The sequence below is a fragment of the Mycteria americana genome, chromosome 12, assembly GCF_035582795.1.
Source record: "Mycteria americana isolate JAX WOST 10 ecotype Jacksonville Zoo and Gardens chromosome 12, USCA_MyAme_1.0, whole genome shotgun sequence".
NCBI classification, from domain to species: Eukaryota; Metazoa; Chordata; class Aves; order Ciconiiformes; family Ciconiidae; genus Mycteria; species Mycteria americana.
Window position 1 is genome coordinate 5,247,046 of NC_134376.1, and position 18,427 is coordinate 5,265,472.

The 18,427-nt window shown below is 39.4% G+C and overlaps 1 protein-coding gene across 1 annotated transcript in view; it reads right to left on the reverse strand.

Annotated features, from left to right (window-relative positions):
* The window catches only part of SDK1 (sidekick cell adhesion molecule 1), a 430,085-nt gene that overhangs the window by 133,271 nt on the left and 278,387 nt on the right, over window positions 1-18,427 (reverse strand). The window contains exons 9-14 of the mRNA XM_075515084.1: window positions 16,248-16,331; window positions 9,969-10,163; window positions 8,648-8,764; window positions 8,222-8,389; window positions 6,093-6,195; window positions 4,780-4,956 (exon numbers count right to left, since the gene is read on the reverse strand). Coding sequence (XP_075371199.1) covers window positions 4,780-4,956; window positions 6,093-6,195; window positions 8,222-8,389; window positions 8,648-8,764; window positions 9,969-10,163; window positions 16,248-16,331 — 844 coding nt within the window. The remainder of the gene's footprint in view (window positions 1-4,779; window positions 4,957-6,092; window positions 6,196-8,221; window positions 8,390-8,647; window positions 8,765-9,968; window positions 10,164-16,247; window positions 16,332-18,427) is intronic.

Below are 18,427 nucleotides of genomic sequence, written 5' to 3' on the forward strand. Positions count from 1 at the left end.
TCTCTTGGGGCAGGAGGGAAAGAAGTTGAGGCAGGAAGCCTAACAAAGCACTCAGCCCTGATGGCTTTGTTCATAAACATTTATAATGTTTTAAATTAAGAAACATGTCATCTGTTGCTCAGGACTTTCCAGTTTCTCTTGCAAAAGAATCCTCTCCAATTTCTAAACACAGGAAGGATTCTTGCAAGGCATCCATTAGTTTTGAGGATTTTGTGTCTCGCAAGCCTATAACGAGGTGGACTTTTTGAAATTAAAGGCTTGCCAATTCCCAGAGTGCACAGATTTATTTCCCATTTCATTTTGGTGGTCAGCATAAGCTCAAATCTACAGATGACTTGGGAAAGGCTTTTGATTTTTATGCTTTTTTTTTTTTGCTAAAAACACCTACATTTCTCATATACCTTCCATGATGAACAGACACAATTGTATTTCCAAGTGTATTTCCAGGTGGTATTTCTCTTTTGAGTATCAAGTGCATTTAGACTCAGCAGTGAACCTTACTTCTTGGATGACATCTCAATAGAGAGCTTGGAAAAATAAATACAAGCTTTCTTTCTAGTGAGGAAGAAATAATATATTTTCAAGTTTGACATCCTTCCTGTTTTCACTCCCTGCAGAAAGGAAGAGATGGGCTTTGGAACCGAGGGATATGGGATCCAGAAGGATGAAGATAAGTCTGTAATGAGATATCATTCTGATTCGTTACTCTGCTTTGGTCTTTCTGATTTTATTTTTAGTAATCAAGCTATTTTTTTATGGGATATATTGGGAAGAAATTGGAAGAAGTGGAAATTACAAATACTCTAGTAAAAAGGGTATCAAAATTCATGTAAAACTGATTGACAAAGGCAATACTGTGCATTCTTGGCAACCCACTGGGTTTTATTATAAGTGGTTAGCTCCCCTCTCCTGCTTTTGAAGAAGACAGAACAATAACAGTTCTTTCTCTGGTGAAAGAGAACTGAAGGAAGATGAACTTGCTGCCAGGAATAAATTGTCTATTTTTATATTTCATTGTCCTCCCCATATTTTTGCATAGAGAAAGAGCCTAAAAGATTTTACTATATGTTGTGACATAACAGAGGCTTGTACAGGGCTTTGATTTTCCCACAATGCAGCATTACCATACTTTTCAGTCACATTCATACAACAAAGAGATTCTTTAGTATGGACTGCAGACAGGCTGATATTGAGCAGCAGGTATCATCGGGCATAGATAGTGGTAATTCTGCATATTTTATATACACTGAGAACCCTCAGGATACTTTGAACTGGAATCAGCACAGTTTCCCGTCAGGCGAGTGATACATTGTGATAACTCAGCTTATGCAGCTTTAGGAACAAGCGGGTTTTCCTCTATACATATTTCAGTATGGTATTTACAGGACTATAAAAGTAAGCTAAATGTTTCTGGGATGAAGCTGGGATGTTTCATAACATACAATTATTTTCAAGATCAAACCCTATGACTTGGAGGAATGCAAGAGAAGCACAAGCTCATCATCAAAATGTTTCTGTATTTGCAGTTGAGAAGCTCTGCTAGAAAAAAAAAGCTAAGTAAAAAATTAAAATCTATCTCTTGCAGAAGAGAAACATCACTCGCAAATATTTTACCTCGTGCAAATCAAATCAAGTGATGTACATGAAGAATAAACACATTTAGAGGGAAGACAAATGAATGAATAGAGTATCTTGACTAGCAATTAGTTTCTGTGCCCAAGTACCATCAGCGCAAAATTGATGAGCAAGGTAACCTTTGGCTGCACTTTAGCAAGTTCTTCATTAGTTTTCTGGCTTTCCTTTTCAAATATTTTATTTCTTCACAGACATGCTGAGAAAAGTGATCCATCCTGCTTGCACCACCAATGTATACCACGCTGCGCTATCAGCATATGTTCTTCTAGCAAGAAACAGTACCGTTTTCCCCAAGCCTGTCTTCCAACAAGGGAAGACAAAGGAAGAAAAAGTTTTCTTTCCTTCTTTTCACAGGTTAGAAAACCAGACCACTCAGAGATTAAATAACTGAAGGTCACCCTGAAGGTCAATGGTTTTGAATTAAATCAGTTTGAATAGAAATCAGTAACAAACTTATTTGTGCCTTTGGAAATTTCTCTTGACGTGCCTAGAGGTAGAGGAGGGACATGCCGGTTCCTGGGGGAAAAAAGGTGGTGAGACAATTGGAGCTGTCAGATAAAGCTAGGTAGGCTAGGATATTATCCGTTGGTAGACTGCTCCAGTCTGTAATTGGTTGAGAGGCCTCCTTTGAACATTTGTCTGACATTAGTGGTACTCAAGGCACTGAAGTGTAAGTGCTCATCGATGGGAATGTGCATGCCCTGTTTGTTAATGTTCTGCACAAGAGAATTATCTGGGAGAATAGGGAATGTTATAGATCCGTCATTTGTACGCGAGCTAGAATTTAAGCTTTACTTCAGACATTTCCTTTCCACATATTTTCTTCTTCATTTCACTTCTGTTGTATCATGTATCTCTATTTCTCACAGATTTGTGCTGCTGAGCCAAACGATAATGATGAAAGCTGCAAAGGAATGCAATGTTTTTTGGCATTATGGCACTACCTGCAGCACTACTTTGAAATAAAATGTCACAATTCAAGGTATGATTGAGTGACTTATCAGTTACTGAAGTCCTCTAAAAGAGCGGGCCTGATATATTTCTTTAATTCCTCCAGGAAAAACAGGTGATAGGCGATCAGCAACAGAACATCGGAGGAAGCAGAGATACAGGATTAAGAGCCAGTCCCAGTGCACGGAGAGCCACCCGACACAGCTGGAACAAGCTGGGGTGCCAGAAAGGCAGCCTCAGCAACGTACACAAGATGTGCCTCTCCCAGCTAACTTCATACAACTCGGGCTAGAAGTATAAAACTGTTCATCACCGGTCAACAGGGAACTGCAAGTAAATACATCTGCTGTGCTGTGCTGGGTTGCAAAGGGCGTCTTTTGCTATTTAGGATTAAGAAATGGTCGGACTGCTGAAGTGTTTAGCACATATTTATAGCTTTGCTTCAGAGTCCAGGTTTTAACATTCTTTTCAGTCTTTACTCCATAATTTTCTGCCCTCCATTCAAAAACCGCCTCAGAGAAAAGCAAGTATGGTTATATAGTAGCAATATATTTTGAATTGTCTTCTGCTCTTGGATTCAAACCAGCAGTAAAATGCACTCTGGGAGGAGAGCTGAGGAGTGCTTAATTAGAGAAAGAATGTATGACCGCTCTCTGAAAATGGGCATCTGATCTAGCCTTGGCACTGTCGGAATAATGCTGTATCAAACAGTCCTCTGCATAGCAAATCGCAGAGGTGAACTCATTACACTGCCAACAGCAGAAGTTGCCATCTTCTCAGAGAGATCAGGCATGACCAGCAGAAACAGATATAATTTTAGTCGAATTAAAGCATGCGGCACTACTCAAATAGATAAAAAAAAAGTCTACATAAAACATTACCTTCTTATTCATTTGATCTGCTCCACACATGTACCAAAACCACAGTTGTTGCTTTTAGTCATAAAAATAAAATGGAAGTACACTTCACCCCAGTGGAATGACAGAAATAGAAAATATGGAACCCCGTAATGACATTTTTATAATCCTTTTTCAGAACTGAACTGCACTTTAAACATTTTCTTGTTTTTATTTCTAAAGATCCTCAGGAATAAAGGCAGGCATACATAAAAATATTTTTCCCCTGAAAAACTATGCATAAAGAGAATGCAAGAGTAAGCAATGCCTGTCCTGGGACCAGCTATTCTGATATATGTTTAACAGAGAAAAAATACTAAAAGGAAGAAAACATTTTCCTATAACCTTGGCATCACAGCGCAGCACCTGGGCTTTATGGGAAAGCCCTACAGCATGGAATGACAGAAGGATTCAGGTTGGAATGGCCAAACTCCTGCTCAAAACAGTCAGCTACGAGATCAAACCAGCTTATCCAGTCTGGTCTTGAAAACTGGAGAGAGTATTCCAGATGTAGACGAAGAAGTGTCAGATAAAAGGGGATAATCGCGTCCATCAATCCACTATGCTCATGTTAATACAGCCCAGGATGCTGTCAGCCTTTTTGGTTGCCAGGGCACAGAGCTGGCTCATGTTCAGCTGCCGTCTACCAAGATCCCCAGGTTCTTTCCAGCAGAACTGCCCAGACTGTATTACTGACAAAGGTTATTCCTACCCAGATGCAGACGTTGCATTTGTCCATGTTGAATTTCATAAGGTTCCTGTTGGCCCATTTCTCAGCCTGTCTAGGTCCCTCTGAACGGTGGTCCTGCCCTCAAGTGTATCTCAACTGTCCCCCACCCATTTTGTGCCACCTATAAACTTGATGAGCATGCATTCCAACACCTCCTTCAGATCACTCATAACGATGCTGAACAGGACATGTCCAATTAGATTCCTCTGCAGTAGTCCACTTGTTACTGGCTTCAGGCAGACTACAACCCTTAATTGGAAACCCCTGAGGCTCAATCATCCAACCAGATGGACAGGTACACATGGTGATTCAGAGAGATGCAGTTACTTGGAAGTAACTTCCAAGGCTCCAGCTACTTGGAAGTCCAAGCAGAGTGGCAGCATGCAAAAGGGAGGACAAGTTTCAAGGCAATTTAATTAGGAATGACCCAGGCTTAATTTCCCCTAAAAAACCCCACACCAAACATCAAACTTACAGACTCCCCAGATCTCCCAGAATGAAATGCTAGAAAAATGTCCAAAGGTATCTGAAACCAAGTATAGTATATATTTGAGGTGGAATACTCACATCACTTCTAGTCGAGCCGTTCTGGAGTCGTTTCCTCCAAAAGAAATGACCTCACAGGTGTAGTCTCCAATGTCACCTGACCATGTCTGGCTGATGAGGAGGGTTCCATCTTTCTCCACTGTGATCCTGGAACTGCTGGATGGATTTATTACAACACCATCCTTCTTCCAAACATACCTGAGTATTACAATGCTTCAGTTAATAATTACTCACAAGAACCTCAAAACAGATTTATTTGAACTATGCAATAAGATATCAGCTTCTGTAATCCCACGTTAAAAATGACAGGCCTCTACAGTTACTTTCAGGAACAGTGCCATTTACAAATTTTAGTTTTAGATCAGTGATCGGAATGAGAAATATAATTGCATCCAAGTTACTACAGATTTTATAAACAATACTATGTATTTTACATGGAAAAGGTGAAGTACTATGTCCAAGTTCTAAAGTCCACCTTCGTCATCATTTTAAACTAGAACATCATACTCCAAAGTTAACAGCTGAGGTGTTGGCCCATCCCTGCTAAGACTGTAATAACCTTAGACTGCCATAATCAGTAACATCTTAAACTGCTGTGACAAGGTTTACTAGAGCTCATCTGCTAAAACACACACATACCAACATGTCAGAGATGCCTGTGGCCCATGGTCTTACAATTCAGTATCTCTACGTGAAATTTTTACACCCGTATTTCTCTTTCCGAAGTTCTTTCTGCAGTTCACCCTTCTAGCACCCTCCAAGCTATTCCTTGCATTTTCTTTCATTTGTGTTACTTTCAAACTACATGAATTTTCATAGTAAATTTATTTTAAAATGCTGAGCTTCCTCTCTAAATGCTCTAACACAAATTTTAATAGTTCAGACAAATTCCGTTTACCTTTACATAGTTAAAGCAGAATATAGCCCCTAGTTATTGAGTTGTTTCCAAGAACATGGGCATCTCTTGTGTTGCTTTCATGCACCCCAGTGTAAACACTTCTGAAATCTTATTCCTTCTCTTTGGCCTTTACTCTCATTAAGTATCAGCTTCTGACAAGTTGGTTTTATTGATAGTGTATTAACCTTGACAGTAAAATCATGGAAGGCTATATTGAAGTCATGAAGTGGAACATAGCTCATTGTAAATAATACATAAGGCTGAAATGGAAGATGGGATTTATATGATTAATGATACAGTGTACAACCTTATAATGCAGTAATCAGGGGTCTGGTGTTAAAATCTGGGGTCCTGAAACTTTTCACCTAATGCTATTCATGTAGCTTATAAAATTAAGCTCGGATAAACTACACAAACAAGAAGTGACACCACCAACCTGATTGAAATTCTAGGATCATGAGTCGCTTCACATCGCAGAGCGGCTGTGGTTCCTTTGATCACAGTGCTATCCTCAGGGGGGTGAACAATGAAAGTGCGATCTGAAAGGAACACAAGCCATAGTTCAGGTGAAATTACAGCATTCCGACTTGGGTATTCACTCAGAGAGCAGGCAAATGAACATTTGTCATTCAAAGCAAGCAGGCCATTCCTCTTCAAGTCTTTGCTGTGAAGGCTCCCCTCCCTCTAATGTCATTGTGTCAAGAAGAGGTGGTACGCTGTGGGGTGCGGGGCAGCGACAGCAGCAGAGGGCATGAGTCCGAGTCAGCAGCGATCCGAGTAGGAAGAGCGCTAAAGCTGTACTAACTCTCACTTGTCTTCTGGTAAGCGCCTACGGCAACTCCCTGAAGTCATAAGGTAGCAAGTATGTTTGTAATGTGTTACGAATGAATCCAAACATACATTGAGTCAGGAAACAAGTCACGCTGTTTGGAGCGGGGAAAACAAAAACAAAGAAAATCTGTGCAAAGAAGAATACACTAGAAAAATATCCAGAAAAAGAAAAACTTAAATGGCACCCTACAATCTCATCAAATCCAGGAAAAAGGTTAAAGGAGGAGTTTCTGGTAGCCTGAATTTTCCATATAAGAAAGATATGCTGTTTACTCAAATGTTTCAAAACATCTTTATTCAAGCACCTCCTGGAGACCCAGAACACAATAATTGCTGTAACTACAGCAACCAGATCTAGTGTGAAATATCTCTATTATGCTTAACACACAGTAGCAGCAGCAGATAGCATCAGCTGAAGCAGGTAGACAACTAGGATGAGTACAGAAGATATGTGGATAATGTTAATCAGTCCCAAATCCCTACAGAGATAATCAGCGTCTACTGAGATATCTCATACATGCACAAGGAGGAGTCATCAGGAAAATCAAGAGTTAACTCTCATAGCATGGAATTTTTAGCATTATTCCTGATGTACCTACGCGTGCCTTCTAGCTTTATAATGGTGTTGTTGCTACACAAATATTAGGTTATATTCACTTTTCCCCCTCCAGTGCAGTACAATGAACAAGAACTATCTTTAATACACATAAGAACCATGCCTTTGAGAATTAACAGGAAGGATCTCCTTTACTTGATCCATACACCTGGATATCATTCAGCTTACAGTACCTTGATATGTATACCAACTCTACATTGTCGATAAGATAAATATGATGGCCAGATGACACAAGTACATTACATTCACTGCCAGTATTGTTTTCGGGTATTCCCCAGTTTTGGGATTAACAAATGCCAAATATGCACCACACATCATCAGCATAATCAGTACTTCAAGCACAGGAAAGGAGAGAGGGCCACTACACTTCTGTATTTATTATCATCATCTTCCTTGTTTTTAATTATTTTTACTCCTAGCTAAGGGATCATTATTTCCTACCTTTAGTAGCAAAAACCACGTTACACTTAAATTTAACTCACCTAGGAGTAACACAGGTGAACCTGTTGGATCAGACTCTCTACACCAACAGAGGAAATAAAAAAATAGAGATCAAGGGCAAATGCTGAAGGACAAAATCATTTCATGGGTTGCCCTGTGCCGTGCCAATCTGTAGCATGAGAGAGTAGCTGAAGTCTGCTGTACTTTGGTTTGGCTTCCAACGGTGCCCAGGGCCACAAAGAAATAAAAAGGTATGAGGAAAATCATATCCATTGTAACTGTGGCCACAGCCTTAGTAACAGCATGGGCTGGTCTATACTGCCTGCAGACTCCTGGAGGCAGAAACCCACTGTAAACAGCCAAATCTACAAGTTAAAAGGTCTGATTTGCAATGCAAGATTCACCAAGGCAAAACCTGAGTAAAATTGTAATTGTGATTGAAGCTCTATTTAAATACACTTCCTTTCACAAAATATAAAAGTTTATATGCATAATTTTACAATCAGACAGGATATTTGCGAAAGGTTTCCTAAAATAGATACATTATTCCTATTAAATCATACAAGTATCTCTATTAACTAGAAAAGCATAATTACTTATGAAAATTTCCTGAGCATACAACAAAAACTGATTAATACTTGATTAAAGTTAGACTTTAAACAAAGCATTATCCTTACTCCACACTGTCAGCATCACAAAAGCATTCAGAGCTCCTTCAGAGTTGACTGCACAGCAAGTATAATTGCCGGCATCCTGAAGAAAAACGGGCGTTATCTGGAGCCCTCCAGATTCAAGAAGAACGAACCGAGGAATCTGAACTGAGCCACTGGCTAAGATCTGGTTGCCTGAAACACAGAAGGGAAAACCGGCACGATTAGTGTCACGTAGACGGCCCGGATAAGCACTGCAATTCTAGTTCTTCCAGAAGACTATTACAGCCTATCCAGGCCACTGGCTCACAACAGCCCCACAACAAACCCTCTGCTCGCAGAACCAGAGAAATGAAGAAATACGCACTGAATGGATCTACAGAATCTCAATAGTAAGAATGGACAAGGAAACATGGATTACAGCCTTTCCACAACAACTTAATAACTGGCTACCTTTCTTCCATGAGATGGCAGGTTTTGGAGCCCCTGAAACTTCACAGGTTAGCACCGCGGTCATTCCCTCTGTTACAGTGGTATCCTCCGGAAGCTGTATAAAAGCTGGTTTAATGTCTAGAATCAAAAATTTAAAAAACTCAATGCGTCAGCTATCAGAAAGATCCTTTACCTATTATCGTGGGCTACTTTACATCCACTTTTATAGAGCTGATCGTGGAGAAGGACATGACAATAACACATGAAAACCTTTCAGCAGTGACTGTAACCTTTCATTATTCATCTCCTGGGAATTGTCTAATTCAGTTTATGGAAAATAAAAATCTATCAGTGCTTGTACATGTGCAAGTAAGATGGCTTACAGATGAAGGAAGATAAAGCTCAAAATGAGTGTTTGGGGGGAAGTTGAGAAATCTAGACAAACAAAACTATTTTGTTTCATCTTCATAACAGAGTTCTTTAAGATGAAAAGCAACTTGAGAAAGGCATTAACTTTGAAACTTAAATGTCAGCCAAAAGAATTTAGAACCTGAGTCTCATCCAAGACATTTTCCAAGTTTCTTTCTCTCTTATTTCCCCCCCGTTGCATTTTATGACTTTTTTTCCTGCCGTTTCCTAGATATATATTGAACTGGGGCTGATGTATTTTCTGAGGCTGGTAGGAATTCTGGTCAGTATGTGTAAACCGCCCGTGGGCTAAAAATCAGCTTCCTGAAGTAAAGTATTATGGATAGGACTGTTAATAATCACTTTTAAAAGAAACTACTAGGTTTTGTGATTTTTCCATAGAGAAAAGTGTACTTCATTAACAAAACCATTTAAACAGGCTTTTTGGCCAAAAGAAAAAAAAAAAAAAAAGGACATTTAACTTGAACTTCCTTTCTTTCCCCTACTAAATGTAGTTGTAGACAAAAGGCAGATAAAATGATACCATGCACAGTCATGAAGCAGTAGCTTGAATTCAGAACCGAATTACATTAGAGCAGAACTAGATTATTTAAGTATAAAGGAGAGACAAAAGTATTACACAATTAACCTTTTTTTTTTTTTTTTTCCTCTTTTCACTAAGTTCTCCTTTTGTAGCATGAAATAGGAGAGTTCACCTCAAGCCCCTGATGTCATGGGAAGTTTTTCTACAGGCTTCAGCAGACTGTGTGCAGGCCACAGAGGGCATTTGGGTACAGCTAGGGCAGCTACACTTGAAGAAAATCAAGGTTCTGTGAGTCAAATTAAACAAGCACAGAGCAGTGGAGAAATCTGTAGGGTCACCTATAGAAATGGCAAGACAACTCATTGATCTCTATCGCAGCTCCTTACTCACTAGTCACATCCAGGTAGGTGGACGTCTGTATCTCCCCGGCTTTATTACTAGCAAAACACTGGAAGATTCCAGCGTCCTGAGGACGCACGGCGTGGATCCGCAGCCCACCACTCAGCAGTACTTTGTAGCGGGGGTTTTCCAGCTTGCTGAGGGGAACAGAGTCCTTATACCAGACCAGGGTGGGAACGGGAACACCTGAAAAGAAAAAAAAAAAAACCAACCAAACAAAAACAAAAAAAAAAAAAGAAGAATTTTGCTATTAGTCTTCGCACAACACATTTTAGGTAGTCAAAATACATGACGCTGTTATGGTCATATCCCTGGTTTCCCACCCTTCCACACCAGTTATTTATATTTTTACAAGCTGTTTCTGAAAAATGGAGGCTGCATCTTATATTATCAATGGTAACAATACACTGCAGAACCTGTGGGAATAAAACCAGCAAACAGTGAAAGGGGGAATGTTGAGAAAACATGTTATCAAATTACTTTCTTCACCCAATCATATTTCATGCTACTATAAAATAAGGTTTACAGCAATTTCACGTTGAAAGCCAGAATCATGCTACTTAAACAGCAGCAGTGTGGCAATGCAGCAAGTCTGTAAGACTGTTCCCCAAATAAGATTGCTCTGTGTTACTGTAGCTAAGATGTCAAAATAAAAAGGAAATGGCAAATTACACATAAAAAAATGAAGTGCTCACATGGCTGTATTCGAGTCCTAATTTGGCAGCTTACTTTGAGCTGATGTACAAACAGCATGTTGCAAACAATGGGATAGCTTTCAATTATTTTTATTTTTATTTATTCTCAAGCTTCACCTGTTATTTGAAAAATGCAGACATTAGGAGAAACAAAAATCCTACCCTAGATATAACTTACCAGTCCCGTTTATTCCTGTTTTCTTTCATGTGCATGTTCTACAAACCCTGACACAGTTATTTCACATATATTTCTGCTGCAGTCATATCCCCGTCAGCTGGGATGAAGCGGCTGTAAATTTAGTATATACAAATAGCGTAGGATTCTCTTTTCTTCGAGAGATGGCAGGGGCCTAGAACAGTCATACACAGATGTTCCCATCCCACTCCCAATATCAGACAATGTTTTGTCTTTATATCCCAGAAATCCCTCACTGATCAAACACTGAGGGCCCTATGCAGGGGCCTGAAGGGAAGCAGATATTTTATTATGTGATAGGATAGTCACAGGATCACCAGGGTATCAAGCCCATTGAAGTTATCTCAGCCTCAAACATCGCATTTTCATAACTGGTAGCTATTTTTGAACACATATCACTTAAAACCTCCGAGCTTCACATTCCCTTGTAATAAGGTAAGGAACTGTGGACTTAAATTCATGGGTGAGTGAAATCTGCCCAAAAGAGAGAAGCAGGGTATCACAGAAGCATTACGGGTGGGTGTCACCGATGAATTGAGCATCTGCAGACAATGAATTTCACTGCAATGTTGGCAATGACTTAAGGTTCTCAGAGCGAAAGCACTACGGCAAGATCCATATTATCATCATTATCATTTTAAAAATCTCGAAGTTAAATGCTATTGTATTCTACTTCCATTCATATCTTCTCTCGATGTACTTACTCTCTTTATACAGACAAAAGCTATATTAACTCCTGGAAAGAATGTACAAACAATGTATGGAACAATTGAAAAACAACATTCAATTGCTGCTGTTACTTTTATAAACATGTATCATTTACTACAATCACCTCTGATGCTTTTGTTCTGCTGATAAAACAAAACGTACTCATAATCTAGAAGGTAATCATCTCAGGAAGAAATCCACTATGTAGAGTGCATTGTCTGATAGAGAATAGACGTAGCGTGGTAGCTTGCAACAGGCATAATTTAAATTTCATACAACAGCCCATATACAGAATTAGCGTAAATTTCAATGTTCAGAATTCTCAGCGAGAGTGTTATTCATCTCTTGAAAATCCTCCTGGGCAAATACAAATTATCACTGAGTAATGAAGAAACAGATGATGCAAAATGGAATAGTTCTCCTGATGCTGAGAAGCCTGGAAACGATTTCAAGTTTAAATAATAGCAACTCCATTTTCCCACATATTAGACTTGATAGGCACCTAGGAAATAATGAAATCCTGCATTCAGTACACTCAAACCTTTAACACTGGTGTCATTCCATAAATCCCATTCTACTAACAGTATTAGCAAACCTTCTAATCCTATAATCACTGTGAGATACACCTTCCTATCACCAACTCAGCTGACAAACTGAATATTACCATCTCTATTTTTCTACATTTCGGTTACGGATATCTTCCTCTACTCAAAGTTATGAGTCTGAATAATAGGATCTTATCTAAGCACTCTGATGCCTGTCAGCAGCATTCATTTGGGCTTTAGTGATCTTCCCAGAGAGATTTGTCTTCCAAGTTGTACACATTTTCTTACATCGTTTCGCTACCTCTTTGGCTATAAAAATGGTTAAACCCGGCTTCCTTTCTTCTCCCCCTCTCCTACCCCACAGCTTTCCTTTCCCCACACCCCCAAAGGAATTTTGCTCCTTTTCCTCTCTAAACACTTCTGGTGAAGAAATTATGAACAGAAGAAAACACTTTGAAGACCTTTTGGACTATACCTTTCCGAGCAGTATCAGTCCTACCTTACTGTTTGAGAGATTACAGGGTGGCCTAAAAGACTAGTAATAGTCCATAAAATAAGCTTGTTTCTCAGCAGGTATGCAGCGCTATTCATTTTTCACGAACAAATTAATCTAGTGTCACGGAGGAGAAGGGAAGGCGGGAAACTGCGACTCTGGTCCTGGCTTTGCCACTTTCTCTGTAACCTTGGGCAAATAATTTATGCAATGGGAGGCTCAGTTTCCCCATCTGTGAAACAGATGCTTGACACTCTGCCAAATTTAACTTACTTACAAAGCTGGATAAAAGACTCGAAATATTCACTGTGTCATTTTTGGTATTTATTTTTATAGCCTTCTCTGGATCCCAGTGGGCTACTGGGGAATCCCAAAAGCGTCTTTCCATCTACTTGTCTAAACAGGTAGAACTAAAGTCCAATTAACTGCACTCCCTAGACACCACCACCGCTGCCTGCAGCTCTAAACTTTCTATAAGCAAATAAGAAAAAGCATTTAAAGGAAACCCATTGAAAATGCAGGCAGCATCAGCGACTGCTGAAAGATATACAGCAGAGCACGGTTACTGCGCAGTCTGATACACTGAAACTCCATTACGGGGAAGTATAAAGCTAGTCTGTGCAAGTTGCAATTTTATTTACAGTTAATCTCTGCTTATACTGTGAAATTAATCTGTCTCTCACACATTCAAAGTGCACCAAGACTTGGCAAATGGGCTTTGTGCGCAGAACTTGATGGGGCTGGGGGAAATACAATCTGTCTTCCCATTTGTAGCAAAGGTGCAGGGCGGCTTTGCGGTTCCCCTAGCGCTTTATTCTAGCTCCTAGCTCGGAGCAGGAGACGGCAACCTTCATTTACCCTCTTTTTAAATGCTGGCAATTGCCAGATTTGTGTAATAACGGATCAAAACTCTATGTTTAATACTAGTAGCTGCCCCTTACAAGTCTGTGTTACAGATACTCAGCAAAATAATCCACATGAAGACAGGTTTCCATGCACCTGCACCACATTCATCGGCAAATCCGATGTGCACTAGAAGAGTTCAGCAGAAATACATTATTTTCTCTAGTAAGTGTTCCCGTATGTCCAATAACACCTCATCTACTGAGAATGGTTATGGAGTGCCCTATTAATCCCCCTGGGAGCTAAACTGCTCAAAGGAAGAGTTAGGGCAGAAGGATGAGTTAGAAGCCAAATTCTTCTTTCCCCGAGTCCTCCAGGTTTTTGGGTTTGTGGTGGTTTTTTTTGTTTTGTTGGGTTGGGGTTTTTTTTTTTTTTTGTAATACATGAAAAACATTTGAGACAGCAGATACATTTTTTTCAGTGACAGTGAGATAGTCCAGAGATTCATCAAATAGTTGTGTAGGATTGAAACATTTTTTAAAAAAAAATCTCAGAATGCTTTTTTAACTTAGTTTCTCTAATGATACAACCCTTAGTTTTAATTCTGCTACTTGAAAAATCTTCTCCAATAAAAAAATTCCGGTATGTTTGTCATACCACATGCTGAAACATAAAGTTGGTGGCACACGGCCAGAATAAATGTCTATCTAGTCACTTTTCCTTCCCTTGAAATTGTCTTGTCTTGGATGCTCAGGCACAAAATGCAAGAACAGCCCAAGGACAAAATGCTATTTCCACCTTCTCAGCTCCAGTAATCTGTGCTTCAGCTATTTCCTGAGCCAGAGGTTGCATACACACAGCTGTGTTTAATAGTCCTTATTGGAGTTTTCTTCCATTAATTTTGTTTGCTTTTCTAAATAATTTTTATTTCTGATCTTAACTACTGCTGGACCAATGACCTCCACAGTTTATGGTTTTTGAAAAAGTACTCTCTTTCCTTTATCGTACATCTCCTACCTGAAAATTTAGCTGGGTGCCTCCTCTACTTCTTGCACGAAGCAATACAGAATCATCTTCTCCTGCTCACCTTCCCATATGGCACCCGCCCTTCAGTCATCTCTTTCACCAAGTGCTCCAGGCAGGTTAATTTTTCATTATTGAAAAACCATGGTTGACATCTAATTATACCATTCCTGCTTTTTTGTATCTTTTCTAGTTTTTCTACGTCCCTCTCTCCAATAGAGCGATTAGAATTGTGTGAAGTATTTGAGATAGGGGTGCTGCCCCATGGATTCCTACAGTGGCATTCTCTATTTTTTCTCTACTCCTTTCTTCCCAGTACCTAACATTTTGAACCATGGCTTGGCACTGAACTGATGTTTTCAGGAGACGTACCTTTTCTGCACAGTAACAGGTAATTTCATCTCTGTCAATAATTTCATCTGCTAGTTTGTTGTCCAGTCAGTTTGAATCATCAGACGCTTCTGCGACTCTTTTGCAGTCAGTTTTAATGTTGACTATCTTGAATAATTTTATATAATCAGCAACTATTATCATCTTACTATTCACCCTCTTTTCCAGGGCATTTATGAGTATGTTGAACAGCACAGGTTCCAGCATAGATTCCCGGGGAACTCCACTGACAGCAGGTCCTGCTGTGTTTTGTTTAAAAAGTTATTAATTAACAACAAGACCTTGTCTCATATAACCCGATAGCTTCATTTCTATAAGAGCCTTTTGGTAAGAGACCTCGTCAAGGGCTTCTGAAATTCCGAATCAACCTTACACGCATGCTTGCTTGTCGCACTGACATATTTGAAAAGCTTCCCTCTAGAAAAGCAGTGTTGACCCTTTCCTACATAGAGCATAAAAAAATGCTTAAATCATAGTGGAAATAATATAATCATGCAATAAAGAATATCTTTATTGGCTCTGATCTGGAGAAAGAACCTATCCAAGCAAGCCGTTAGTTAGGTTTGGGTGTTTTTTTAGTCAAGGTCGTGTACTTTTTAGCTAAGGATCTCATGGCATTTTTATGTCTATTGCTTGTTAAACTCAGCATCAGGGAAAGTGAGACAACAAAAAGTTCAGACGCTTGCCAAAGTCACGCAGCAATTCAGTGACAGACAAACCTGCTCTAATCACAAGACTATGAGGCCTCCTGTCTTACTAGAGTGCTGAAAGAGCTGGTGCTTCTGTTTCTCTGGAAATAAATCTTAAAAACCATTTTGGTTTAGGTGGAGTTCTAGACATTTGAAGCCTTTTATGTTATTAAAACACCTGCCGATTAAAAACGGCCTGTAAGAGTCCTCCTGCAGAATTCTTAACTCCACTTAAATGTCAGAGTTACTGACATTTCCATTCAGTATAAAAGTTCCATAATTTTTAGAAAAAAGGACATGTGAATTGTTGAAAATATTGACTGTTTGCATTGCAAATGATGGGTTCCGTAACCATACCTTCACCTCAGCTCCTTTTCCGGCTCAAGACACTAATGTCTGTTATATAGTGACACCTATGAAGCAAAGGCAGGCTACCAGAGGGAAAGGAGCGGCAGTTGCCCTGCCCAACAAGGATGAACGTGCCGGCTTTACTCACGTCTAAACTAAACTACAAGGACTGCGCGATTTTCCAAGGGCAGAGGCCATCCCTCTCCCTCGTACCTGGGATCTGTGGCAATTAGCAATAACGCCGAGGCCTCAAAACATTAAAAGCTTATATCAGATGCTTTCTTCGGTACTGGATATACGCACATCATTCACCCACGTTTGAACGCTTCTGCACACTCACCCATCGCCTGGCACAGGATGTCCACGTCTTTCTCCGCTTCAGCCAAAATCACGCCCTCGGGCTCAGCCGTGAAATACGGTGGTTCTTCAGAACGGGGAAAGCAAACAGAAGTAAACAAACAAAGCCACAGCAAAATGAAAACGAGGTGTTGATTTAAAGATGTTCATCACATAATCTCTCCACACGCATTGTATTCACACAGTGCGTTACAAACAGACGAGCTTGTCTAAGTTTGTCTCTATTTGGAGGCACTTTTTTGGTAGTAAAAGCACCATAAAAAAGCCAATAATTTTTTGCTATGCTGAGTATGAATTCCAAAGAGTCAAGTCAATGTAAGGTAAGATTTAGGGGTTTGCACTGCAAATTAATACTCAGAGCAGGGGCTACTTTTCATTTTATAGGTCTGAATCATGGAACATTTTAATTCTTCTTTCAGAAGGGCCTTCCCGAGAGGTTTATAAAGGTTTATATTTACAACGTAGCATTTTATAGGATAGTTTGCTTCAGTATCTAAACTAAATTCCACCTCGTGAAGGCATGAAGCATGTCAAATAAAGTGCCATAGCATGTCAGAGAGCCGACATCAGAGGATAAGTGCAGCATAATTAAAAAAAAATTCTTCTCAACTGTTTTATTTCTTGAAAGCCAACAGATTTAATGCTTTAATTGAAGTTATAGTAATAATCATAAAAATCCACACTTTATCATTAGGACTAAAGAAAAGATATTAGACGTTTAATTAAACAAAGACAAGATTCCAGAAATTGTAGAGTATGCTGTCATGTAACTCTTTCTTCTATGCAGCATAAAATTGAAGAGCATCATGTCAAAGTCCCACAGGCACTAAGGTTGCAGTAATTATCATGGTAACTAAAAACTGTCATAGTCTGTTCAATGCAATTATCATCTGAGTACTGTTTTTAGAAGCATTTTATTTGATTATAACTAGAGTGCTATATTAGCATAGACAAATTCGCTGGTAAGTTTTAGCAAATACACAAACCACAACGTAAGTAGCTTGTGAGAACAAGTTACCTGTATTTTCATTTTAAGGAAATCGAGTATGTTTTAAAAAATGTATTAAGCTACAACAAGATCCAAGGTCATCTGAGCTGACCTTCTCTCAGATCTCTTCACTAAACATGTCTGAAAACCAGACGTGCAGTTTGTATTATTGATAGGACATTAGTATTTTCATAAATAAACCCAAAATCATATAAATTTATCCTGCAAAATCTTATTTCTCCCTCTACCACCTGTCGTATAGCAAGCGTTGCTGTCATTTCACAGTGACGACATGACACGCCAGCAGGTACACATCAGTAAGCACCGGATTAGAATGCAAAACCCCCTTTCCCAGCGCTCCTTCTCACTAACTACAACAAAATAGTTGCTTGAGTGTACAGAACTGGGGTGTCATTTGAGCACCAATGGATATCACAATTCTGTATTCATTCCAAATAAAGTCAATCAATATTAGTCCTCAAAATCCTGTGCAGAGGAGGAGGTGAGGTTGCAAAATAGCCTGGAATACTCATTTACCCAGCAAAACCAATAAAACAAGCTACCTGATTGATTACATTCTAATAATATACATGTGTTAACATTATTGATCCTCACTGCCTAAATATAAAGCTATTAATAAACATGCATAGTAAGTTGTGATTTATTGCATATGATCTCATGCGTTAATCTAAACAACAAATTGAAAAGCTGAACATTTAATTGAAATTCACTGATGGCACACTGTGTTTGACATGTTTGATCAACTAAGTTGCTGAGTCCTCTGCAATTCGTCTAAGTCCTTGTTTAACTCTGAGTACACTCTTGCTTCTCACGCCATCCTCCAAGCCTTGTCTGATGTTTTCCTTGCCCTCCACTTTCCAGAATTTTATCTTTTTAATTTCCAAGCTTTCAACCTAGTGTCCTTACTTACTTATGTATCTGTCTGTGGACACACAGGTAAGCATCCATCTGTCCATCTCTCAAACTAAAATTTAAATCTTTCGTTCTATGGCAATTTAATTTGATTGTGAGGGGACACAAAGGGGAAAGGTGGCCAAAGCAACGCAGGAGCAAGAGAGCGTCCAGACACATATCCTGACATCCAGACATTCGCATCTAACTTTGGGCTTCTTCTATGGACGACTCTTCAGTCCGTGAGGTTCCAGTGTATTTTC